Raw genomic sequence first — 26,934 nt, 5'->3', positions numbered from 1 at the left:
ATTTCCTGACTACCCATCACACTTTTGTGTGGCACAGATGAGCACTGATGTGGTATGGACATGGCACAGATGAACACTGACGTGGCATGGGTGGGCACAGATTGGCATGATTGGCGTGATTGAGGCAAGGATGAGGCAGGGGTGAGCAGTGCTGCAGTGTACAATTGCTGGGCACAGCGTGAGAGAAGAGAATTGAACTGGACATGCGCCGGTTTGTGGACAACCAATCGCTCAGTCATTGGACAGAGTGATCACGTGGTAAAGGGCCGCTGTAATTGGCCCTTTACTATGATCCGAGATGCGCCGGGTCCCGTGGACCCGGCAAGCAAACAAACTTCCGTGTGCATCATTGTATGCCCTCCCAGAATAAGCCGACCATGCTGTAGCCGTCATTCAGCTATGGCCTGGTCGGCAAGTGGTTAAAGTACCATGTTTTGTAAACAGGTGCGGGAATGCGTGCGATTTTACATGCATACCCGCACAGATGTGAGCCTAGCCTAAGAAGGGATAAGATGTGGCCAAAGGGGATATAAGCAGCAGGAGGTGCAGGCATCCGATATTAGGCAAATGAGTATTTTGACCACATCATCCTCTTTATGCATGTTGTCTTACTCCAAGCTGTATAGGCTCGAAAGCCTACTACCAATTAAGCATATTAGGTGATGTGCATCTCTGTAATGAGAAGGGGTGTGGTCTAATGACATCAACACCCTATATCAGGTGTGCATAATTATTAGGCAACTTCCTTTCCTTGGGCAAAATGGGTCAAAAGAAGGACTTGACAGGCTCAGAAAAGTCAAAAATAGTGAGATATCTTGCAGAGGGATGCAGCACTCTTAAAATTGCAAAGCTTCTGAAGCGTGATCATCGAACAATCAAGCATTTCATTCAAAATAGTCAACAGGGTCGCAAGAAGCGTGTGGAAAAACCAAGGCGCAAAATAACAGCCCATGAACTGAGAAAAGTCAAGCGTTTAGCCATATTTCAGAGCTGCAACATCACTGGAGTGCCCAAAAGCACAAGGTGTGCAATACTCAGAGACATGGCCAAGGTAAGAAAGGCTGAAAGACGACCACCACTGAACAAGACACACAAGCTGAAACGTCAAGACTGGGCCAAGAAATATCTCAAGACTGATTTTTCAAAGGTTTTATGGACTGATGAAATGAGAGTGAGTCTTGATGGGCCAGATGGATGGGCCCGTGGCTGGATTGGTAAAGGGCAGAGAGCTCCAGTCCGACTCAGATGCCAGCAAGGTGGAGGTGGAGTACTGGTTTGGGCTGGTATCATCAAAGATGAGCTTGCGGGGCCTTTTCGGGTTGAGGATGGAGTCAAGCTCAACTCCCAGTCCTACTGCCAGTTTCTGGAAGACACCTTCTTCAAGCAGTGGTACAGGAAGAAGTCTGCATCCTTCAAGAAAAACATGATTTTCATGCAGGACAATGCTCCATCACACACGTCCAAGTACTCCACAGCGTGGCTGGCAATAAAGGGTATAAAAGAAGAAAAGCTAATGACATGGCCTCCTTGTTCACCTGATCTGAACCCCATTGAGAACCTGTGGTCCATCATCAAATGTGAGATTTACAAGGAGGGAAAACAGTACACCTCTCTGAACAGTGTCTGGGAGGCTGTGGTTGCTGCTGCACGCAATGTTGATGGTGAACAGATCAAAACACTGACAGAATCCATGGATGGCAGGCTTTTGAGTGTCCTTGCAAAGAAAGGTGCCTATATTGGTCACTGATTTGTTTTTGTTTTGTTTTTGAATGTCAGAAATGTATATTTGTGAATGTTGAGATGTTATATTGGTTTCACTGGTAAAAATAAATAATTGAAATGGGTATACTGTATATTTGATTTTTGTTAAGTTGCCTAATAATTATGCACAGTGATAGTCACCTGCACACACAGATATCCCCCTAAAATAGCTAAAACTAAAAACAAACTAAAAACGACTTCCAAAAATAGTCAGCTTTGATACTAATGAGTTTTTTGGGTTCATTAAGAACATGGTTGTTATTCAATAATAAAATTAATCCTCAAAAATACTCATTTGCCTAATAATTCTGCACTCCCTGTATGTATATATATATATATATATATATATATATATATATATATATATATATATATATATATATTTGAGAATGGTATCAGTGCCTATAGCTCTGCAGCATAGCAATAAGTTTGACTTGGCAGTGGTGCTAATACTGAGAATTTTCTGTTTTTCCTTTAGGGCACAGTGATTCGCGTTTTTTCCATTCCAGAAGGTCAAAAACTATTTGAATTCCGGAGAGGAGTGAAAAGGTGACTTAGAAATATTTTACATTAATTTCTATGAAATACTTGTGTAATAAAATGTTTAGTATTAGTGTTGTTCTCATGTATTATGCTCTTTATTAGGCCTCTTGCACACAATACTCCTGTCTGAGCATCTCCTTTTGGCCTCTTGCACACAAGTTTGAGCATCTACTTTTTTCCAGACCTTTTTTTTTGTATTTTCGAGTATTTGCATTAAGGCTTAAATTACTGACCAAAAATGCAGATTTTTCTATTTTGTTCTTACTGAAGAATGCACAGTGCTTGTTTACGCGCCTATGTGCCCAGGCACATTACAAATAATGGGCTGTATTTTAGCTCAGAAAAAAAAAAAAAAAAAAAAGCCGTGCTGAGCTTTTTCAAGCTTTGAGATGCTCAAACAGGAGTATCGTGTGCAAGGGGCCTTAGACAGACCCATTCAGCAGGTGCTCAATAAGCATTTTTAATCCTGTCAGCAGCAATACATGTTAACCTCCCTGCAGAATCATGAAAACATATTTATTCTATGGTTCTGAAGTTCTTCCCAAATGCTGTGCAGATATTTGGTAAGAAATTAGGAAGCCTTCCTATTGGCTTATACTACTTGAGAGATGTTCAGGAGTGTTAACAGGCTTCTAAACCTGCAGAATATCTCTTGAATATATTCAAGAATTATGATGCAAAGCAATTTACTACGATTGTACTGGGTAACTGTACGGTCATGTAAGGTTGGCGATGCAGTGGTGAGAGTGGGGGGGGGGGGGGGAGAGACTTGGGTTCCCAGCAATTGAATGTAAAGGAGTGGTTGCACTTGCAGCAGCCATAAGGTAACAGCTAGGGTTGGAGGAGGGTGGCAAGGAGGGAGAGTTGGTGTGGATGATGGTGAGAGAGAAGGGGTTGCATGTGGAGGGTGATGAGAGAAGGGGGAGTGCAGTGTGATAAAACTGCACATTTTAGATAGGCCTTTTATTGTGGCCAGCCCCTAAGGCACACGTGCAATAATCATGCTGTCTTGATATGCCACACCTGTGAGGTGGATTGATTATCTCGGCAAACGGGAAGTGCTCACTAAGACAGATTTAGACAGATTTGTGAACAATATTTAGGAGAAATAAGCCTTTTGTGTGCATAGAAAAAGTCTTAGATCTTTGAGTTCAGCTCATGAAAAATGGGGGCAAAAACAAGTGTTGCATTTATAATTGTGTTCAGTGTATTTATATTATCTCTATCTCTCAAATAAATTTAAAGGAACACTTTTTCATCAGAGTATAACAGCAAGTCAAATAATCTATTGGTCAGTTAAGTAGCAGAGGGGGTTGTTAATCAGTTTCAGCTGCTTTTGGTGTTAATAAAATTAACAGGTGCACTACATGGGCAACAATGAGATGACCTCCAAAACAGGAATGGTTTTACAGATCTAGACCACTTGACTTTTTTTTTTTTCCCCTACTCTTTTCTTACTGTTTTTCACTAGTTTTGCATTTGGCTAGCATCACTACTGGTAGCATGAGGTGATAACCTGGACCCTATAGAGGTTGCACAGGCAGTCCAACTCCTGAATGTCTCTGACCAAACCAATCAGAAACAGCCCTGTGCTCACTGCCCGGCACTGTGAAGCATGTTTAGCTTTTGCCATTAAACACTACAAGTTGCAGGTTTGTAAAACTGAGTGACCCTGCGCTTATGGGTTTGAATAAAAAGTGCTTACTCAGTGCTATAAATAAATGGGTGTTCTTGTTAAAGCTGCTAGCTGCAGAAAAAAGTGCAAGTGCTCTTTTAGAAATGTGAAATGTGATTGCAGCGCTGCTTAAAAATATAAATACAAGTGATAAAATCTACAAAAGATCATATATTCGTAATAATCATAAAAATCATAAAATTATTTTATGATTTTTATGATTATTACGAATATATGATCTTTTGTAGATTTTATCTCTTGTATTTATATTTTTAAGCAGCGCTGCAATCACATTTCACATTTCTAAAAGTTGCAGGTTTGCCACTGGCGCCCTGTGCTATTGAGCATTTGTGGGACATCCTCAAAGGGAAGGTGGAGGAGCGCAAGGTCTCTAACATCCACCAGCTCCATGATGTCATGGAGGAGTGGAAGAGGACTCCAGTGGCAACCTGAGAGGCTCTGCTGAACTCCATGCCCAAGAGGGTTAAGGCAGTACTGGAAAATAATGGTGGCCACACAAAATATTGACACTTTGGGCCCAATTTGGACATTTTTCACTTAGGGGTGTACTCACTTTTGTGGCCAGCGGTTTAGACATTAATGGCTGTGAGTTATTTTGAGGGGACAGCAAATTTACACTGTTATTCAAGCTGTACACTCACTACTTTACATTGTAGCAAAGTGTAATTTCTTCAGTGTTTATCACATGAAAAGTTATAAAAAAAAAATTTACAAAAATATGAGGGTGTTCCCATTTTTGTGAGATACTGTGTGTGTGTGTGTGTGTGTGTGTGTGTGTGTGTGTGTGTATGTAAAGTGGTGATCGAAAGTTATTTCCATCATTGACACTTTCAAAATTACAGAAAACAAAAAATGGCGTCTGCAAAATATTTTTCTTGGTCTTCCAGATCTTGCTTTAACTTCCACTGTTCCTGATGACTGCCATTTCTTAATTACATTTCGAACAGAGGATATTGACATCTGAAAATGCTTTGCTATCTTCTTATAGCATTCTCCAGCTTTTTGAGCGTCAACTATTTTCAGTTTCAGTTTTCTAGGCAACTGCTTAGAAGATCCCATGGTGCTGATTCTTGGGGCAAGGTCAGATGAGTCTGTTCATTTAAAACCTTTGAGATTGACATCCCCTGGTCTTCCCAGACGATGATTGAGAACAATCCATGACACTGGCAGTTCTCAGCCTTGCAAAGGGGGCAGTGCATGCTATAAATTCTGCAGGGTGCCCAAACTCTTGCAGACACCATTTTTTTTTTTTTTTTGTTTTCTGTAATTTTGAAAGCGTCAATGATGGAAATAAAATCTAACTTTTGTTGACATATTATAAGAATGTCTAATCTGTAATTTGATGCCTTTTGGAGATTTTTCCATCTTCCCTTGGCTTCTTTATGCACATTAATAAAATTTTTACCTGAGGTGCCCAAACTTTCGATCACCACTGTATGTGTGCGTGTATGTATGTGTGTATGTATGTATGTGTGTGTGTATGTATATGTATGTATGTATATATATATATATTTATAACATAACATCCAAAGACTCTAGAATAAGTTTTTTTTCCATCAGTTTATAAGGCCTTGTGTACACTGGCAGAGTGTAGTGACACCCATTTCTGTTTACCTTTCAGTGTAATGACACATGTCATGGTCAGCAGGCCTTTACACTTGCCATTTACACCGAAATTTGGGTATGGGGGCAGTATTTTTGTGCAAAATCCCCCTTGTGATCAAAAACAAGCGAACTAGGAGGCAGCAGTATTGCCTCCCGGACGCCTGTAAACCAACTTTTTTTTTTTTTAAACTTCTTTATTGAAGAGTCTATAACCGTGATTACAAACATAGCCTTGGGGCATTCCCGTTGGCTGTGATGCATAACAAATAAAATACTAACGCAGCTACATTCAATTGGTAACTACCTTACTAAATCTTAAATGCTCAGGTCTACACCTTTTAGTTGAAGAGTTAGAAGATAACTAATAATTCGTGGCCACATCTCATCCTTAGAATGTCATTCCTTAGTCAGAAAAGAGGATGCACGTAGTCCTCCAGTTACATACCCAGGGATGTAATAGGCCCTATTTTTATGGGGGCAGATCCCCTGCCCAGCTAGACTGACAAGTGGCCCAAGGCAGGAAATCTATGAAAAATGTTTTTGATGGTCTGAAGTAGACTTAGTTAATCCAGATGTCCCACACCTCAAATTTTTTTTAGGACAACCTCCAGAGTAGTAGGTGGCTTTATAAAGAGCTATAACCAAATTGACCAACTGTTTTCAAAGAGACAAGGTAGAAGCTTTATCAAATTTCCATCTAAGCAAAATGGCCTTCCTAGGATAAAATGGTAGTATCCCCAACAGCGTGCAAGTAGCCCTGAGTCAACCAATCCCAGAAGGCAGACACTAAGTTTCAAGTGAATGGGTATAGTAGTCAGGGTTTGAATAAATGTGGTCACTTCTCGCCTGTACAGTTGTGTTTTGTGGGCACTCTCAAAAGATATGAGAAAAACCAGTAGGCTCCATTGGGCATCTCCAGCAAGGGGCTGGAATGCTCTGATAAATAGGATGTAGCCTTTGTGGTGTAAAGTATATCCTCTGCACAATCTTAAATTGGATTAACATGCCTCTGGTAACTTTTAAGCGTTGAAAGGAATCTTCCCAATTCTCCTTATCCAGATCCTTTTCCTCACCACACCTCTTGGCTTTCAAAGCGTCTAGTCCTACCTGAATGGATATTAAAAAAGAATAGCGCGCAAATGCAAAAGAAATTACTATCAAATCTGAAGAGAGTCCATAAATAAAAATGGGGGTTTGGTCCCACCATATGGCCATATCGTGCTCAAGCCCACTACTGCGTCAAAGTACCCCATTATCAGTGGGTCCTACACTATCCATGAAAAAGAGATGAATCCAGCCTTTCTAACCCTTGGAGATAATACTCCTTGCTGGGAAAAATGTGCAAATGCACTACAGGGGACTCCTCCTATATCCACTTGATGGTGGACACTGATTGACACTGATTGAGTACAGGTGTATGTGGGGGGTGGGGAGGGCTGCTCAACCTCGATAGTCTGGTCAGACCGAATACATAATAAACAGGCAAAAAATTTGGGGGAGCATACCCATGTATTTCCAAAGCTGCTGCAGCTATGAACCAAAAGACATGTATATTAAAAAAGAATAGCGCGCAAATGCAAAAGAAATTACTTTTTTGCCTACCTGGCAAATTTTTTGCCTACCTGAATGGATGGCAGTAACGCTTTGTAAGTCGTAGAAAGGGGTTTGTGGAGATCTTCATCTCCAAGGAGAGACTCTAGATCATCCTGTTCTAGGCAAATCGCCGTATGTTAGAATTGTGACTCATGGGCGTGGCGGAGTTGCAAAAATCTAGAAGGAATTTGGCAAATCAAATTTATTTAAGAAGGCTATCAAACGTAACCAGAGTACCATCATCACTTAAACCTTTCAAGTACTTAATGCCCCTGGATGCCCACAACCAGGGGTCCTGAATCAATTGAAATTCTGGGAGCATCAGATAAACCAGAGGGGTGTATTGGGGACCAGCAGTTACGGTTGCTATTTGGTTTATTATTACTATATGCCATGCCCTAATGACTGCACACAGTGCAGGAGTTGGATACGGGTGGGAAGACCTCAAACCTCTAAAGAGCAAGTTACGCAATGTCTCATAGGAGCCCAAGTGAGCTGTCTCCAGCACCACTGAGGCATTAGTGTCGTCAGATGAGCCAGACATGGGCATGCATAAGCATAGCCGCTAGGAAGTAAGTATATAGGTCTGGACAGGCCAACCACCCCCTGAGTCCAGGGTCTGCGTAAAATCTTCTTACTAAACCTAGCTGGTTGGGACTGCCATAGGAATGAGCAAATGTGGGAATCAAATTGCTTAAATAGTGACTTTGGAATCCATATAGGGGAATGTCTCAAAATATAAAGTATTAGTGGGAGAATTTTCATCCTAATTAGGTTGATTTTTCCTATCCGCAATAGGAGTAAGTGAGACCAGGCCTTCACCTCTGTTTTACGCCATTGTAGTGCTGGAAGCAAATTTAGTTTACAAAAGTCTTTAACATTGAAAATAAAGTTAATACCCAAAAAGCCATACAACTAATAAGATCAAATTATGTGCATGAATGTGCTGTTATGTGCAACACACTTCAATAAAAAATCACCACATAGCATAGTGCACTGAGTGTGAAAAAAATAATACAAAAATAAATCTCGAGTGGAAAACCACAAATAACCCTTAATAAAGTCATGTTATTTGTGACGCAACGCGTCGGAAGGAGCCGGGTGACGTTACTTCCGGTTCTTCGGCCGAGACCGAAAGTCTCATATTCAGATACCACACCTCATCTGGGGACCCCGCGGGTTTATTATACCTTCAAAGTTGATTGTTTTAATCTGTTGAGTTGCTATATATTTTAATAATTGTATACTTTGATTTACTACACTATGGAGTTGCATATTTGCTTTCCATGAGCTGATTGCTGCCGCTGTGGAGGATCCCTTATCATTTGGAAGTAATCTATCCCCTGCATTTAGCTAGCCATCATTCCTGTGGAGGATCGGTCTCATTCTGGGATTAATTTAAATGCGATTATTACCCTGCATTGAGGTGAGCGACCACTGCACCTATAGTTACATAGTAGGTGAGGTTGAATAAAGACAATAGTCCATCTAGTTCAACCTGTGTAGGTGTGTGTGGCTGTAATCATCTCACATACCCCTGAATGTTCTGATCCTTGAGATGTAAGTCTAAGAGTCTTTTGAAAGCCACCATACTACCCGCAGAAACCACCTCTTGTGGTAGAGAATTCCACAATCTTGTTGCCCTAACAGTAAAGAACCCCCCGCGTTGACTGAGGTTAAAACGCTTCTCCTCTAATCGCATTGTATGCCCTCGAGTCCTCATGCAATCCCATCGAATGAACAGCTTTTTTTCTAAGCTGGGATCCCCATTAAGATATTTATAAATTGCTATCATGTCCCCCCCCTCAGACGTCTCTTCTCCAGGGAAAATAAATCGAGCGATTGTAGACGCTCTTCATAGTCCAGGTCCTCCAATCCCCTAATTAGTTTAGTTGCCCTTCTCTGGACTCTCTCCAGCTATATAGGTGGTATATGGTTTGCTGGTTTCCTGGGATCTTCCTATTTTTGCACAGAAGACACTTTTTCTTCCTTTGATGATCATGTATGGATGTTATAGACCCTGACTTTTTAATGTATTTAGATTTTTCCATATATTTGTGGTTTTCCACTGGAGATTTATTATTGGATTATTTTTTTCACACTCAGTCCACTATGTACGCTATGTGGTGCTTTTGTTTTATTGAAGTGTTGCACATATCAGCACATTCTTGCACATAATTTGATCTTATTTATATATTAGTTGTATGGCATTTGTATGTTTTTATGTGTATTTTCGTGCCAATTTCGTATACAAAAGAACATATTGTATGTGGTGACACTACAAAAAATGCGGCTGCTATTACTCTGTTCCACACAGTTATCTATATTTTTTTCTACTCACTTACTGGTTAGTGCATTGGTTATTATCCCTATCAATACCCAAATAGCGAATACTGGTTGCCCATTGTAAAGGCAGGTTATCATCGGCCAGCTCCCTTGCCCCTGGGTCGATAGGGAGAATAGGCAAATTTTCCCAGTTGCTTTTCAATCCAGAGAACACTGAGAAATGCGCCAGGATCCACAAGGCCTCGAAGAGCGAAGGGGCCAGGGTTGTGGAGAAAGAGAACTAGGGCATCAACATAAAGTGCCAATTTCTCCATGATCACGCTAACATGGCTCTATCACCCCCCGCGACGCCCTCAGGGCCCCGGCCAGCGGTTCCATGGCCAAGGCGAACAGGACAGGGGATAACGAACACCCCTGCCTCCTTCACCTTTTTTTTTTTTTTTTTTTGGAATGGGAGCGACAGCCTACCCTGCAGCTTAATACAGGCCATTATGATTCCTGTATAACCGTGATCCACTTTCTAAACGTGGGGCCAAAACCAAATAGCTCTAGTACTTCCAACATGGAACTCCATCGGACCGTATCGAATGTTTTTTCTTTAACTAGTGCAACCAGCACCCTAGTATTCGCCTGATCCAAAGGTAGTTGGATATGTGTGAGAACCCGGCGGATGCTAATTTCTGTGGATTTGCCTGGCATAAATCTGGTTTGGTAAATGTCTATAAGAGATAGTATAACCTTCATAATTCTGCAAGGACTTTTGTGAGTATCTTGCGTTTAAAGTTTAAAAGTGAGATGGGTCTATAGGAGAAACCGTGTGATAGGTCTGCCTGGTTTTGGCAGCAGTACAATATGCACCTGGGACATAGTCCAGTAAACTCCCAGTCTCTAAACTATGAGCGAATAAATATTGTAGCTTGGGGGCCAGCAGTGAGCTATATGTCTTATACCATTCCCCTGGCAGGCCATCCAGCCCCAGGGATTTATTAGGGAACAAACTTATTGCAGCTTCTATTTTTAACAATAATAATATGGGGGCCTCCAGAACATCAATATCCTCCGTAGTGAGAGAGAGGGCAAATGTACTCCCTCGAACTCCTCCCCCAAAGTGCCTACTGGACCTGATAGGGGTTTTGGTTCCCATTAGAGGACCGGAGCACTGAAATAATCTTTTGATGTTGTTCAGTTACTAAGTTGGCTAACCATTTCCGTTTTTTATCCCCAGCCTCGAACAGCTTGCCATTCAATCTCTGCACATCAGATTGCACTAACGTACTATAGTGGATATTTAATTCCCTTCTAATGTTCGCCAGGTTAAAATATACCTCAGGGGTCAGATTGGCTGTGAAGGCTTCTGCCGCCTTAACCTCCTTTCTTTCTGAATCAATAGTCTGGGAAGCATAGTCTGAATGCACTGCTTTAACTGAAGATATATACTCTCCCCTAGCACATGCCTTGCAGGCCTCTCAAACCACATCAGGAGTTGAGGAGTCTGTAATAATCCACCAATACTCGGACAGCTTTGTGGACACTAGTTCAAGAATTTTAGGATTGCCAATCCAGTGGGAGGATAACCTCCAGCATCCTGGGTCCCAATGGGTCCCCAAAGTCAGGATAACCTCAAGGGGGAATGGTCTGAGAGACCTGCTGGGAGATAGGAGACCGTGCATACAGATGACAAAAATGAGGAACTACCAATTACAAAATCTATACAAGAACCTAACCTGTGGGTAGATGAGGTAAGAGAAAAGATCCTATCCCCCGGATGCTTCCACTTCCAAGTTTCCTACATATTAAAGGTATCCGCCCAGACTGCCAAAATCCATGGGTGCACCTCTATTAGGTTGGGAGGTGTCAAGGTTCTTATCCAAAATGCTTTTGAAATCACCCCCCATAAGGACTTTGCTCACCTGGAATGGAGACAGTTTTGTGGAGATGGCATATAGGATGGTGGGATCAAACTGGGGAGGGATATACACTTTGATTAAAGCCCACAGTTGAATGCAGATTTTGAATAGCAAAATAATGTATCGCCCACCAGGATCTGTAATGATTTGTTGAACCCTATATTGAAGGGACTTATTCAACAAAATGGTTACACCTCTCAAGTAGGAAGAATAAGTAGCATGGAATCATTGTTTGTTTCACCCATGATCGCTTGAGAGCCAGTATGTTCCTGCCTGACAAATGAGTCTCTTGTAAAAAGAGTACATGCGGTGTATGGGTTTGAAGGTATTTAAATATGAGGGCCCTCTTTACCTTGTCATTCAAGCCCATAATGTTTTCATATTACCCTGAAATTCATAATAGGCCATCATACAATATACAGCCCCCACCGTACTAAAAGATTCACTCTTGGATATTATGCCTGGTGTGCATCCTGGAAGTGTCTCCCAACTAGCCATGTGGCCTATTGTCTAGCATTACCCAACCAACTCGCTAGAGCAGTTTAAATCCCTAAACAATCTAACCAAAACTACTGTAATACAGAGACCCAGAACAGCCGTTCCATATGGTGTTTAACCTTGAACAGTAGCCTATGGGTGTTGGGCATAGACCCCGTTGAGTCAGGCCCAAACTTGTGAGGCCCAAAAGACGAAAAGAAAAAGTTAACCAAAAAAAAAAAAAAAGTCTGCCAAGTCTGAGAGCATGTCATTTTAGAAGTTATGTACGAATGTAAGGGTTCAGCAGTCTTACCATGTGCATGCCTCGTGTTGCAACCCCCACGGTCTAGGAGGATAAGCAAGCGCCACAACAGGTGACATTATTGGATCCAACTGAAGCCAAAGGACTGAAAAGGGTGGGATGCAACACCTATTTCAGCACTGAAGGAACCATGTAAATAAACTAAATCATCTAGAACCTATAGCCATGGCATACGATCTCTTCTCTGCCCGCCTGCAGCCACATATATCAGGAAATTCAATTTATGTAGGGTGAGTAGCCAGACATCCGCATCTCTAGGGGAATCTAAAAACTTTACCGACCCTCCGTGTTGCATTCGCAAATGATTGGGATACAGCATAGCGTATTTGATGTCTTGCTCCTGGAGCCTCCTTTGAACGTCCATGAATGTTTTGTGCTTCTTTTGCAGGCCAGCCGAAAAATCATGGTATAAGTGAACCATTGTGTTTTCATAGGGAAGGGTGGGCTGGGTGGGCTGTTTGCAAGCCTCAGGATCCTGTCATGATCTTTCAAATTTAGGAAGCGCACCAAAAATGGCCTTGCAGTGGCCCCTGCTATGCCCCAAACAGTCGGGACCCTATGGGCCCTCTCCACCACATACGTTGGGAGAAACATCTTCCAGATGTAGTAGTTTCTTAAAGGATTATGCAAATTCAGCCAGGCGATCTCCTTCAGCTCCCTCAGGTAAACCCAGTACCTGGACATTGTTCCTCCGGAGCCAATTCTCTGCATCATCTGACTTCGCCACAAGGATCTGTACTGATTTTATCTAAGTCGTTACAGATAAATTTCATTCTTCTGTAAGTCGGTCTATACGAACCACCAGTGAGGTTCTGCTTTGTTCTATAGCCTTGAGGTTGACCTCCATGTCGCCCACCAGTGAAGGGGCAGGAGGAGACTGAGGAGCCTTGGGAGCTGCAGACATCTTCATTGCTGCTAATAGAGCAAGAAGCCGATCCAAGATGGCCTCTGGACAGGAGGCTGATGGAGGAGAAAATCGTCTTCCCTGCCTTCTCCCCGAAAGGATTTACCTTTTGGTAGGCATATCAAACGGTGCATGGATATACAGTGCTGTCAGCCATGGGGTATCAATAAATTGGGAGCCTTAATAAGGGAAAGCAAATGGTCAGGATACCCAGAGCTCTCTATGCAGCCGTCTGTTCTGCTCTACATCTGGCTTCGCCTGCCCGGTAAACCAACTTTAAAATAAAAAGTATAGATATCAGTGCGCTTCTTTGAGTGGTCAAAAAAGAATAATATTGAATGCATGTAACACCATATACAATAATATTAAAAACAGATCAGTTTAGATCCTAGGTGACCGTTTATAGGAATAAACTTTGAACAGACAATCCGATTTGATAAGCATGTGTCCCAGTGACTTGACAGTGTTAAACAGCCGACAAACACATAGTGAAATGCACACATAAGGTTGCAATTCCCACATAAACTCACGCCTCTTACCAGAAGATTATAGAGATCAATCTCCTTATGTAAAATCTCCACAGAACCCGGCAGAAGAGAGAGAGTCCTGCCGATCAAATCCCAGCAATGATGTCATCCAAGATTGTTGGTTAATACACCGTAGGGCATGTATTTACAGACTCGCTGCCACTCATACATGGGTAAAAATAGGAGGATACTTCATAGTGTAATTTGTTAAAACTAGGTGTTAAATAAAGGTAAAAAATTGCATTTACACTTAGAAGATAAAATAACAGTGATTAGACACAAAAGCAAGCACGGCCATGGTCCTCCCCTGCAGCTCGTGCACGATGACGTCAAAGATGTGGCTCCACCCGGCGTGTTTCCCTGTAATAGGCGTCAACTGGGAATGAGGCTCGTCTGGCATGTCAAGTCACTGGGGACACTCCCTTATATATCAGGTTATCTGTTCAAGATTTATTCCTATGAACTGTCACTTAGGATCTGAACTGATCTAGTTTTAAATTATTGTATACTGTGATACATACATTTTTATTATTGTTCTTTTGTAAACACTTAGAGAAGCACACTTCTTTAAAAAGTGATCCACAGAGGATCCCTTTTCGGAGCCTGCTGCCTATGTGAAGGAAGACCAGCAGTTTAGAAACACTTGCGGGTTGTTTTACAAGATTCTGTTCCATAAAAAAACAACGTACCTGTGTTGTAAATTTTTAAAATGAAATTCCTCACAATCCTTATAAATAAAGAGATGAATGAGGATTGCTTTTACTGCTTGTTCAGAATGTGTAATGTAATTATCTTTTGAGCTTACCTTCTTTTTTGTTTTTTGTTTTTTTTAATATAGGTGTGTGACAATATTTTCCCTAGCTTTCAGCATGGATGGCATCTTTCTTTCAGCCTCAAGTAACACAGAAACTGTGCATATTTTCAAGTTGGAGACCGTGAAAGAAAAGTATGTATTCATTTTATCTATTCAGTTGCTTTCAGCTTTTCTTTATTCTTTAAATGCTGGAAAAGTTTGATCCTGACTTTGGATTTCTGCTTAAGAGAGTGGAGTGTGGAATATGAAAAAAACACACATACTCAACTGTCAGTCACCAGGGGGCAGGAGCAGCGGGCTCAGCCTTCAGCAGTGTGCTGAGAGGCTAAGCCAGCTGCTGGTCAGGCATCTGGGTGGAACCTGACATTAAAGGCGGAATCTCTCCAGAGCCTGAAGCGGCTGAGTGACAGCTGATTACAAATCACAGGAGTGCAGAACAAAGTGCTTTTCTGTGATCCCCAGGAGAAGTAGGGCCAAAAGAGCTTTGGCCCTACTTCTTTTACAAAAATAAGAATTTTCTCTAATGGCAATATTGGTGTACATTCGTTTAATACGTGCTTTGTAATTTTAGCCATACAGTTGTCAGTGTTGCCTAAAGCGGATACCACCCAAAAAGGGAAGCTCTGCTTGTTTGCTTCCTCCACTGCCACATTTGGCACTTCTGGGGGAAGTGGGTACCTGCTTTTGACAGGTACCCACTCCCACTTCATCGTAGATCGCTGCAGCGATCTGACACAGATGTTCGACCCCTCCCACCACAGCCTTCTGGGACACACACAGCACCCAGAAGACTATGGGACCAACCATTCAGAAAGGGCGGCGTGACTTGCACATGTGAAGTAGGTTTCCCTTACCGAAGATGCCTGGCGCCCTCACAGGAAACCTGGGAAAGTGATCATGGCTGTAGCTTAGAACAATGGCAGGGATTCAAAGATAACAAAGCTGCATACTCAGTGATCTGATCAACTGCTGAAAGTGCTTTAAAATTTGTAATTTTACCCAATTCAGCCCCGGAAGGTTTTACCCCCTGCCGGACCAGGCAATTTTTTGCAATATGGCACTGCGTTGTTTTAACGGACAATTGCCTGGTCGTGTGACGCTATACCCGACTAAAATTGATGTCCTTTTTTTACCCACAAATAGAGATTTCTTTTGGTGGTATTTGATCACCTCTGCAATTTTTTTTTATTTTTTGCACTATAAACAAAAAAAAAAGGCAAGACAATTTTGAAAATAAAACGGTATTTCTCTTACGTCCTCTGACAAGTCGCAACCCTTCCATATGTTCTTCACTATTGGGTAATGGCGCCCTCTTCAGGAGCAGGCTAGGTAGTGAAAACATGATCAAAAAGCTTAAACAAGACACACCTTTTAGGGGCTGTCTCTCTTGACATTATCCTCACTCAGTGCTGCTAATCAGTTTCTTGCTGCCTAGCTCAGGAGTAGGACTAGGATACCCTGCTGGGACTCCGTGTCTCAGTTTTTATTTTTCTTTGAAAAATGTTTTTTCTTTTTTGTTTTTCTCACTCACTAACGCTAGCTAGTCAGGGGGATCCTCCTGGAGAACTACAAGCGACAACCGGGCTGGACCTCGGACTGGATAATCTAGATCCTTATGGTGTCCCAGCCTGGCGAACGAACGTGCGCAGGTTGTGGTCCGCCTAGGCCTCGCCACGACGGTGCCCTGACGGATGGGTCGAGCCAGCGGAGGAATTTTTTTTGCCGGGACACTTCAACCCTGGAATGCCCTGTGTTGCAGCATCCCCTCTTGGCTGACGGCACCCCCACTCAGGGTGGGAGGTGACCTGTATCGGAGCCCGCAGGCCATGGTATGGTGAGTGATGCTACCCCCCATGTCCCTGGGACAGTCATCTGGGGGGTGATGTGGGCTTACTCTATGGGGATGTCAGAGCTGCGTCTCTGTGGTGTCCCCCCTGGACGGTCCCTGCCACCCTGCTCCTTCTGGCTAGAGCACCCCCAGCTGCGTGGTGTGGGGCTATTACCTTGTCCTGGGGGGGGGGGGCGGCTTTCTTGTGGATTCCCTCTGTAGCCAGGGTCCTGTGTTCCTGACTGTAGGCGCCGTTTTTTTCACCTAGTTCGCCTAGCGCGAGCACTGGCTCTGTCCTCTGCTACCATTTCCAAATGGATCAGACAGACTATTGTTCGGGCCTATTCACTGAAGGGTCAGGTGCCTCCTTTCCCTGTGAGGGCACATTTTACTAGAGCCGTGAGTGCCTCGTGGGCTTTTTGCCATCAGGCTTCTGTGGCTCAAGTGTGCAAAGCGGCAACCTGGTCGTCGGTGCACACTTTCACAAAATTCTACAAGATTGACGTGATGGCATCCTCAGATGCTTACTTTGGCCGCAGAGTTTTGAGCGCTGCGTTTTGTTTTGTTCAAGAGTCTAGTTTTTTTCTCTTCTTGGGGTGAATTTGTTCTGGGGTTAGCTCCTGTTGGTTGAGCTTTTGTTGCCCTGTTGGCCATGTTTTGTTTTCTGGCCTTGTTGGCACGTTACCGTTCTGTTGGTTGTGTCTTTTCCCACCCCTCACACCTGCACTGCTTTGGGACGTCCCAATAGTGAAGAATGTGGAAGGGCTGCGACTGTCAGGACGCAAGAGAAAAAATAATTTTTGTAAGAACTTACTGTAAAATTTTCTCTGAGTCCTCTGACAGTCGCAGCCCCCGTCCCCCTATATTTTGGGGTTGGTTGTCTTCCTGTACTGCTTGCTACGAAACTGATTAGCAGCACTGAGTGTCTGAGGGTAATGTTGAGAGGGACAGTCCCTAAAAGGTGTGTCTTGTTTAAGCTTTTTTTATCAAGTTTTCACTACCTAGCCTGCTCCTGCAGAGGGTGCCATTACCCAATAGTGAAGAACATATGGAGGGGCTGCGACTGTCAGAGTACTCAGAAAATCATTTTACGGTAAGTTCTTACAAAAATTCTATTTTTTTACTTTCTGCTAAAAAAACATTTTCAATAAGAAAAATATAAAAAATCAAATTTATCAGTTTAGACCATATTGTATTCTGCTACATATTTTTGGTAAATATTTTTTTTTTAATTGTTAGTAATGGCGGCGATCAGCGATTTTTTTTTTTTTTTTTTTTTTTTTTTTTTTTTTTTTTTTTTTTTTTTTTTTATGGGATTGTGGCTGACAAATCTGGGACCAGTGACACTAATACAGTGCTAAAAAAAAAATGCACAGTCCCTGCATAAATGACACTGGCAGGGAAGGGGTTAACATCTTGGGCGATCAAAGGGTTAAGTGTGCTCCTAGGGAGTGCTTCCTAACTGTGTGTGGGATGGACTGCAGGAAGAGAGAGATCTGTGTTCCTGATTAGTAGAAACACAAGATCTCTCTCTTCCTGTCTGACAGAATGGCGGTCTGCCTTGTTTTGCCATTCCTCCGAACAATCGCTGCCGCAGTAAATATACGTGGGTCAGTCCTTAAAGTGGATAATGTAATGTTCAGGAATGCCTTGCTAAAACAGCCTTCTGCATATCACACCACAGCATTTCAATGAGAATATGCTCAGGGCCTTGACCTTGACTGTTCTGAAATTTTGCCACTGTTTTCATTTACTCATGTGAATTTTATTATTTTGCTGTCTCAAATTTGCAGAGTTTTAGATCAGACACACTGCTGTAATATCTCCTGATGCAACTATTGATTCCCCTCCCTGTGACTGCAAACCCTGCAGACCTTGAGTATGTAAAGCTGTGCCATACTATTGCACCACTGGGATGAGATTTTTAAGTTTGTATGCAGACCTATATTTACCAGAAAATGAAACGGTTTCATGTGGCCCAAAACCTTTTGTTTCAGTAGTTTCAAAAATTCAGGTGGTCATAGGCAAATTTACAAAAGGGAAGCAATTTTTCTTGAGCCGTGGTTTCCTCATTGCCAGCTTCCCATCAACACCATACTTGTTTAGTGATTTTCCTATGATGGACTCATGAGCACAGATGTTTGCCAAGTGTAAAGGAGGTCTTTGTATTTTTATATCACAATAGTAATATGTCACCTGTTTGAAGAGAAGTAGATTCTGCCTTTTTTGTATTGATCTTCTTGTAATGATATGGTGTTCCTTGTAATGTACTGTGGAACAAAATGGTACAGCTCTGTATGAATGAGGAGAGTACACTTACTTATGCAACTGACAGCATGAGTACAGGCACACTGTTCAACATTATGTCCTTTAACTCCCAGCATCGATCCCAGGGTTGCAGACTGAATACACTAGCACAGATCTGCTTCTGTTCTTGCCGTGAACAGTATAAAACGGGAACCTGGGGGGGGGGGGACGACGACGACAGTTGGCAGAATCACCTGGTGTACTACAGCAACAGCCTTAATAAAACATTAAAGGCTAGAATTGAAAAGAACTAAGTGTATACACTAACACGTATTGAAATTTTTGGGATAATACACCTCAATATTTATGCAAAGTTTAAAAAACAGTGTGTATATACATATATAATTGTGTTTTTTGTTTGTTTTTTTTAGGCCTGTTGAGGAGCCAACCACCTGGACGGGTTATTTTGGAAAAGTTATCATGGCTTCCACCAGTTACTTGCCCTCCCAAGTAACTGAAATGTTCAATCAAGGAAGAGCTTTTGCAACTATTCGTTTGCCTTTTTGTGGTCACAAAAACATCTGTGCATTAGCAATGTAATTTCAGATCTTTTTTTTTTTTTTTTTTTTCCACTACCTCCTGTGAATAATACATTTGTAAATGGGGATTGAATGCCTAACTTCAGGTTTCAAAAATAAGTAAAAATGGTTTCAAAATAAAAAAAAAATACAGCATTTACTGCAATACGAACCTCCCCAAAGGGGACTCACTTAATCTAGTAGCTGCTATCACACTTCCAGGTTAAATGACTCCTAGACTCGCTCAAGCTGTGATCCTCTGGGCTACAGAGAGTGTAGTCCTCAACCACCGTGCCAGCACTGACAGTGCATAAATGTCATTGCTGTGGGACGTGTGTGTTGCTGCTCTCTACCCACAGGCTGCCCCTGGATTAAAAAAACGGGAGGAGGGTGGAAGTCCTGTGAGCATGGTTTGAAGTTGATGTCTTTCTGGCACATAGCTCCGTTGGAAATTCTGAAGAATCATTTGATATACTTCCAAATTCTACAAGCTATGTGCCAGAAAGAGACATCAGAATTGTCGCTGTCCTCACTTTCCATACCTGATGACAAATTTTCCCACGAATCAATATCACTCAGTTTTTCAAGTAACTCTGTTTCGCTGTCGCTGTTTTTCACTTAGTTTAAAAATGCTTTTTCGCAAAAAGAACGCTTTTTGGATGCCATGGTCGTTCAAAATTTTCCAGGCAGGGTACTGGAAAAGCCACCAGGTGCAATCCTTTGCTGAAATGGCATGATACAGTGTAATTCGTTAGGATCACAACTTTGTATCATGTCATTTGTGTATTTACACTTTTTGAATTTGCCGCCACCCCCCTCCGTCGCAACGCTCGCAGGGAAGGGAACCGGAAGGCAAGTGCCGGCAATCGGCCGTGCACAGAGCGGGGAGAGAGTGTGAGGATGGCGGGGGATCACAGGGAAGGTGAGTAACATTCTGTGGTAATCCTGAGTGTGGCTCAGGGTTACCGCTTTTGGTACTGAAAGTTAATCCCGAGCCACACTCGGGAATACCGCCAGGGAGGTTAAGGAATTTTATGAACTGCAATCTGTAACGCCAAGTAGTATGTTCAGTTAAAAGTTCTTTCGGTCTATGACAGGGCCTTTTTGGATACAAAGAAAATCTAGATTTTTCCTGTCCCTACCGTTTTTTTCAAACCTAAATTTAGCCAAAATGTTTTATATAGTTTTGGAATGAGCAGGTAAAGTGTAAAACCTCTGTCTGTTTTATGCTGCCATCTTTGTCCCTATAGAGCGGAATTCTCCATTTCCTGTGAAGAAGTGATAGAAAATCTTTCTTGTTAGGGAGTCATGAGAACACATTCTAGTAGAGTAAAAAAGAATTTAAACTGAGGACATTGTTCTTATTTCTGTAGTTGCCTTTCTGTATGTGACAAATATGACCTTATTTTCATTTTTTTTTGTATAGTCACGAGCAGGTATGAGTTCACGTATGTTCGGATCCTAGTCTGAATCCACCTGCGCTGTCCCGTCGGGAAGCTGTTACTGCACATGACCAGTCCTAAGTGGCCAGGCATTCCCCGCCCTGCAGCTACATATATATACGCTCCTTGTATTCATGCAGCTGCGGGGCACGGAAATGCCTTAGCCAATTATGACTGGTGACATGCAGTGACAGCTTCCTGGCAGAATTGCTCTGGTGAGTTCAGATTAGGATCACACGGTCAAGGAAGTAAGGGAAAATCTCTCCAACTGGGAACAACTGGTTTTATTTAACCACTTAAGGACCTGAAGGTTTTACCCCCAGGCCATTTTTTGTGATACGGCACTGCATTACTTTAACTGACAATCACGCAATCGTGAGATGCTGTGCCCAAAAAAAAATTTATATCCTTTTTTTCCCCCAACAAATAGAGCTTTCTTTTGGTGGTATTTGATCACCTCTGCAATTTTTTATTTTTTGCGCTATAAACCAAAAAAAAAAGACCGACAATTCTGGGGGAAAAAAAAAAGGTCTCCTTTGTTCATCGATAGACGCAGCTCCTGATTCTTCTTAAACATTGGGTTATCCTGCCCCTCACAGGAGTAGGACACTAGGCAGGAAAAAGCTTGACTATGCCGATGGGCAGTCCCAGGGGGTGTACACCCACTCCCAGCTATAGGCACTCAGTTTTTTTTTTTCTGCCTAGTCAGGAGTAAGGACCTAGTTCCTTGCTGGGTTTCCTGGTCTTGGCAATTTTTCCATTTTAAATGGAATTTTTTTTTTTTTTTTTTTCTTCTTTTCTTATATTGTTCCTGCGAGAACTACAATCAAGTGCCGGAATGGGCAACGAACTGGTGAATTTAGATCCTTAGGGTGCCCCCCAATCTGGCAAGCAAGTTTGTGCAGCCCTCTGCTCCATGCTAGGTCGACCGCGACATAGCCCACTGGATGGGGGCAGGCCTGCGAGTCAAGTCTCGCGAGGACCCATACGAACTGGCTTCGGCCTGAGTTGCGGCATTTCCTCCTGGCCGACAGCACCCACATTACGATGTAGCGGAGTCCTGTCCAGAGTGGTGCCCACCCTGTTCCTAACGTGGCGTCTGCGCTGGTTTCCGGATCCATGGACCTCCCTGGTACAGGTCAAGTGGGTCCACAAAGTTATTCAGTCAGGCTACAAGATTGAGTTCGGTCTTGTCCTCTAGAAAGGTTTCTTGCCTTCCAACCTGCACTTGTCCCCAGATCACTCTTTGGGGCAGTGCAAGACTTATTTCAAGGTGTGATTGTACCGGTTCCGACTTCGGAACATTTTCAAGGGTTTTTTTATTAAAACCTCTTTACAGTCCCCAGGAAGGAAGGCAAGGGACATCTAATTCTTGACCTTAAGGCGCTAAGCTGCTTTGTGCGAGTACAGAAGTTCCACATAGTCATTCACATGGTTGTGGCGTCCCTAAATCAGAGGGATTTCTTCTCACTTCTTTCGATATCAATGACGCCTACCTGCACTTCCTCTGTCTAGCTGTGGATGAGGAGCATTATCCGTTTTTGGCCCTGACCTTTGGTCTCACCTCCGCAACTCGGGTCTTCACAGGAGTGTTGGCCCCGGTGCTGGCATATTTTTTATTTCAGCATCAGCTGGGGATCGTGGTACTAGGGTACCTGGACGAGCTTCTTCTGTGAGCAGAGTCTCCGACTGCTCTGGTGGACTACTGATGATTGCGAACTCTGAGGGAGTTTGTGGGATCCTGAACATTCAGGCGTCTGCTTTTGGTTCTGTCCACAAAAAATTACCTATCTGAGTCTGACTCTGGATTCAGACTCAGCCAGTGTGTTTCTTCCTCTGGAAAAACTCCAGACATTGCAGGAGGCAATTCAGCAGACGGTCATCCCTCCAGGCTTGAATATGCATGCTGGGCCTGATGGTGTCCACCCTCGAGGCAGTCTGTTTGCACAGTTCCACACAAAATTTCTGCTAAAGAGATTCTGGCGAAATGGGTCAAGGATCCACGGTCTCCAGAGGTGGCTTCACTCTCTGGCACTTTGACAGGGAAAATCCTTCTCCTGTACGAGACGGTTGTCTCCACGGATGCCAGCCTTTCCGGGTGGGGGGGCGTCCACAGCACAGACGTGCTAAGGGGGGTCTGGACTCTGGCAGAGCCCAGACTGCCTCTTTGTGTACTGCAACTCCGAGCAATCAGACTTTGTCTGGCTCATTAGACAATTGTCTTCAGGAGTGTCTGGAAGAAATTCATTTGGACCATGCCACGGCCGTGGTCTATGTCAATCACCAAGTGGGCATAAGAAGTTTCCTGGCAGGTCGGAAAGTAGCCGGCATTCTTAGGTGGACTGACTGATTTGTTCCAGCCCTCTCAAACTTCTGCCATGACTCCTGTGCAGGAATCAGGCAGAAGGGATTCCGGTCATTCTAGTGGCTCCAGACTGGTCTCGCCAGTCTTGGTATGAAGAACTGATACGGCTGGTCCCCGATGCTCCATGGGGACTTCCTGTCAGGGAGGATCTGCTGTCCCATGGATCCTCTTCCATCCTGCCTTACAATCGCTGGCTTTAACGGCTTGGCTGTTGAACGCCAGGGTGAAGGTTTGAGGTTTGTTTGAATCTGAGATTCCTACTCTGTTAAAATCTTGTAAATCTGCCTCTAGGAAGATCTGCCATAATACATGGAAGACGTACATTGCGTGGTGTGAGTCTCTTGGAGTTCATCCTCACTCCTTGTCTGTGGATCAGATCTTAACATTCCTTCAATGGGGGGTTGAACAAAAATTGACCTATCGGGGGCCAGGTATCGTGTTTTTTGGCGTTTTTTTGTTTAGTTTTTTTTCCCCACAACCTTTGGCCGCACACTCCCTGGTGCATACCTTTTCTTCATGGTGGTTCCTTTTAGTGTGGGCTCCATTGATGTCCTGGAATCTTAATGTGGTGCTTTCAGCTCTACTGTAGCTCCTCTTTAAAAATATTCGGGAGGTTTCCCTGCTTACGTTGGCCCAGAAGGTGGCCTTCTTTGGTGGCTATTATCTCTGCATGCACGGTGTCAGCACTGACGGCGTTCTCCTGTCGTTTACCTTGTGGTGCTTCACAAGGATAAGGTGGTGCTTTGCCTCTGTCCATTTATTCCTTCCTAAGGTGGTCTCTGACTGTCGTTTTAATGAATACATTGTGTTGCCTTCCCTGTGTCCCAGGCCTAAACATCTGAAGGAAATTGCCTTGCATGTCTTGGATGTGGACCGGGCAGTTAGGGTGTACCTGGCGGCTACGGTGTCTGTTAGTAAGTCAGACTCTCTATTTGCACTCACGGACGGACCTCGCAAAGGATTCTCCACTTCTGCGACCATTTCCAGATGGATCAGACAGGTGGTTCAGGCCTTTTGCATCAGGGGTCAGGTTCCTCTTTCCCCTGCTTAGGCGCACTCTACTAGGGTGCTTAGTGTCTCCTGGGCTTCCCGTCTAAAAGCATCAGTGATGCAGGTTTTGCAAGGCAGCCACCTGGTCGTCGGTGCACACTTTTACAAAGTTTTTTCATAAAGTGGTTGTGTTGTGATCTGCGGATGCTTCTTTTGGACCTGCTCTGTTACCTAATTGGCTATGGTTAGCCTTGGGAAATTTTTTTTTTTAGGTTTTCCTATCCCTCATGTTTAACAGTGCTTTGGGAAGTCCAAATGGTTAAAAAGAATCAGGAGCTATGTCCGTCAATGAACAAAAGAGAAAATGGGTTTTTTTGACTTGCCGTGAAATCCATTTCCCTGATCATTGACAGACACAGAACCCACCCCTCTGTGGAGTTGGCATTTTTCTGACACTGCTTGTAACAAAACTCAGTGCCTATAGCTAAGAGTGGGTGTATACCCCCTGGGACTGCCCATAGGCGTAGTCAAGCTTTTTTCTGCCTAGTGTCCTACTCCTATGGGGGGGGGGGCAGTATAAGCCAATGGTTAAAAAGAATCAGGAGCCGTGTTCGTCAATGAACATCAGAGAAATAAATTTTACGATAAGTCAAAAATTTTATTTTTTTTTACATTCTGCTATAAACATTCCCAATTAAAAAAAAAAAAAATCTAATTTTTTCATCATTTTAGGCCAATATTTATTCTGCTACATATTTTTGTTAATAAATCCCAATAAGTGTATATTGATTTGTTTTCCCAAAAGTCATTGCGTTTACAAACAAGGGAAAATATTTTTTGTCATTTTTACTTATTTATTTTTACTATTTTTGACACTTGGGGGGGTGGAGACCAGTGACATTACGACATTACGACAGTACAGTAAAAGTGCATATTTTTAGCACCGATCACTGACACTGGCAGTGAAGGGGTTAACACCAGGGGCGATCAAAGGGTTAAATGTGTGCCTAGGGGGTGCTTTCTATCTGTGTGGGGGATGGACTCACTGAATGAACACAGAGACCTGTGTTTATCACTCAGAATAGCGGCCTGCTTTGTTTAAGTCGGCAGACTGCCGTTCTGTCTCCATAGGGAGCGATCGCGGGTGCCCAGCGGACATCCTGGCCACCGGACCAGCTGAGTGGTTCCCCCTTTAGCCAAACGATGGGTGCACCCACACTAACTGCTACATGAAGCGACGTACATGTACGTTGTTTCGCATAACAAAGACGACCTGCCGCAGTAAAACTACGGTGGCTTGACGGCAAGTGGTTAAAAGAGAGCTAAAGAAAAAAAAAGTTTAAGAATTATACTTATACTCTAGGTGGATGCAGCATCAATCCCTCCGCTGACTCGGAGGCTGAGAACTGAATGATCAAACACCGCTGAACGCTCGGTTCTTAGTGCTCGCTGAGCAGAGAGCTGTGATTGTCAGTCTCCTGTCAGGAGAGGCTGAGCTGGGCTCCAGTCCAGGCATGTGGGTGGATCCCGACCATATGGTCATAATCTTTCCCCAGCCTGGACTGGCTGTGTGACGTCAGCCAATAGCATGCTTCAGCCCGCTGTCTGCGGAAAATGGGCCACAGGAGTGCAAAACAAAGTGCACCCCTGTGATCCACAGAAGTACAGACAAACGTGCGAATTATTCAATTTGAAAAATATGTTTGCAGTTAGACTTTGGGGGGGGGGGGGGGTGGTGCATGAGAGATGTGCAATAACCTTTATTGTAATGATACTGATTTATTTAGGTTTTATTAACCTATAATAAAATGTTCACATTTAGGATTCAAAAGATTCCTCGTTTACTTGTTGCTGCAGCAGATGGTTACCTTTATATTTATAATCTGGACCCACAGGAGGGCGGCGAGTGCACGCTAATGAAACAACACCGGTAAGAAGAAAAAAAAAATGTCTTACAAAATATCAAAGCTGTGAACACTTAATTGTTGCTATTAACCTATTTCAGCTAGCAATCTGTATTTTTAACATTTTCCACCATATGGTTTCATGCTGCGTTAATAAATGTCCTCATTTTCTAAAGTAAACGGCTAACACTTTGAGCAGTTGGTGGCTTCCACTTTCAGCTGCATTTAACAGCTCTGGTCTGTACTTGGTATCAGGAACCAATCAGAGTGGTTTCTGAACTTGCAGTATGATCACGGTTGGCTATGATGTAGCGATCACATACAGGCTGGAGGTGTTGACAAAATAAAACTTCATCCCGCAGATAACACTGCAGCCTGAACGTAGCAGTTTTTACCTGTATAATACTGTACCTGTCAGATGATACAATTACAGTATTAAAAATATTTTAAATTAAAAAGAAAATCTAGAAAACAATATATTTTCATCTGTGTGCATTTGTCAACCTATAATAAAATAATAACTTGGGCATATGATCATTTATCATTTCTGGTCAGAAAAAGGGTAAAGTAACCTGTGGTCTATTGTACTTCCCCCCCCCCCCCCCCCCCCAGAAGTTTTTAGTAGGCCCTACACACCTACAAACTATTGTACACAGACTAATTCCAAAAATTGGGGCCCATCCAGCCTCTTTTTTTCGGTCAGACCAACTAATGAGAATGGCTCAAAAGCAAAGGGAAGTGGAGTATAGGTAGCAGTTATTTGAATCTGATGCTTTGAGCTATGTGATTGTGACTAGGGTATGTGAAATCAAGTGTTATAGTCCAGAGAGAAATAAAGATTGACCCTTTCAGTAAAATGTTTGTTTGCTCATGTGTCATTTGTTTGAACATTGAAGATTTCGGGTTAGGAGCGCTGTGCTATTTGGTGAATTTTTTTTTTTTTTATGTAGGAAAGGGACACTTGTTATGAAAATAGTGTAATGGAAAAGGATCTAGTGGGCAAGAAATTGGTACAGGACAAGAAAATTGTTTACATTCTAGTCTAATACTTTGCCATAGGTTAATTAAATCCTCATTTGAACATCCCGGTAGTTTTTAAAAAAATAAAGTTTATTTATTTTTTTTTCAAACACAATCCAGGGTTA

At 42.9% G+C, this 26,934-nt stretch overlaps 1 protein-coding gene across 1 annotated transcript in view; it reads left to right on the top strand.

Moving 5' to 3' along the window:
* The window catches only part of WIPI2 (WD repeat domain, phosphoinositide interacting 2), a 73,556-nt gene that overhangs the window by 36,899 nt on the left and 9,723 nt on the right, over positions 1-26,934 (top strand). Inside the window, exons 7-10 of the mRNA XM_082260903.1 lie at positions 2,240-2,310; positions 14,460-14,567; positions 18,942-19,106; positions 25,708-25,815. Of these exons, the coding sequence (XP_082117029.1) occupies positions 2,240-2,310; positions 14,460-14,567; positions 18,942-19,106; positions 25,708-25,815 (452 nt within the window). The remainder of the gene's footprint in view (positions 1-2,239; positions 2,311-14,459; positions 14,568-18,941; positions 19,107-25,707; positions 25,816-26,934) is intronic.

This window comes from Pelophylax lessonae, assembly GCF_965119305.1.
Source record: "Pelophylax lessonae genome assembly, chromosome: 6".
In the NCBI taxonomy this organism is placed as follows: domain Eukaryota; kingdom Metazoa; phylum Chordata; class Amphibia; order Anura; family Ranidae; genus Pelophylax; species Pelophylax lessonae.
The sequence above is the reverse complement of the archived record's forward strand: the minus strand, read 5'-3'. Positions and strand labels throughout refer to the sequence as shown.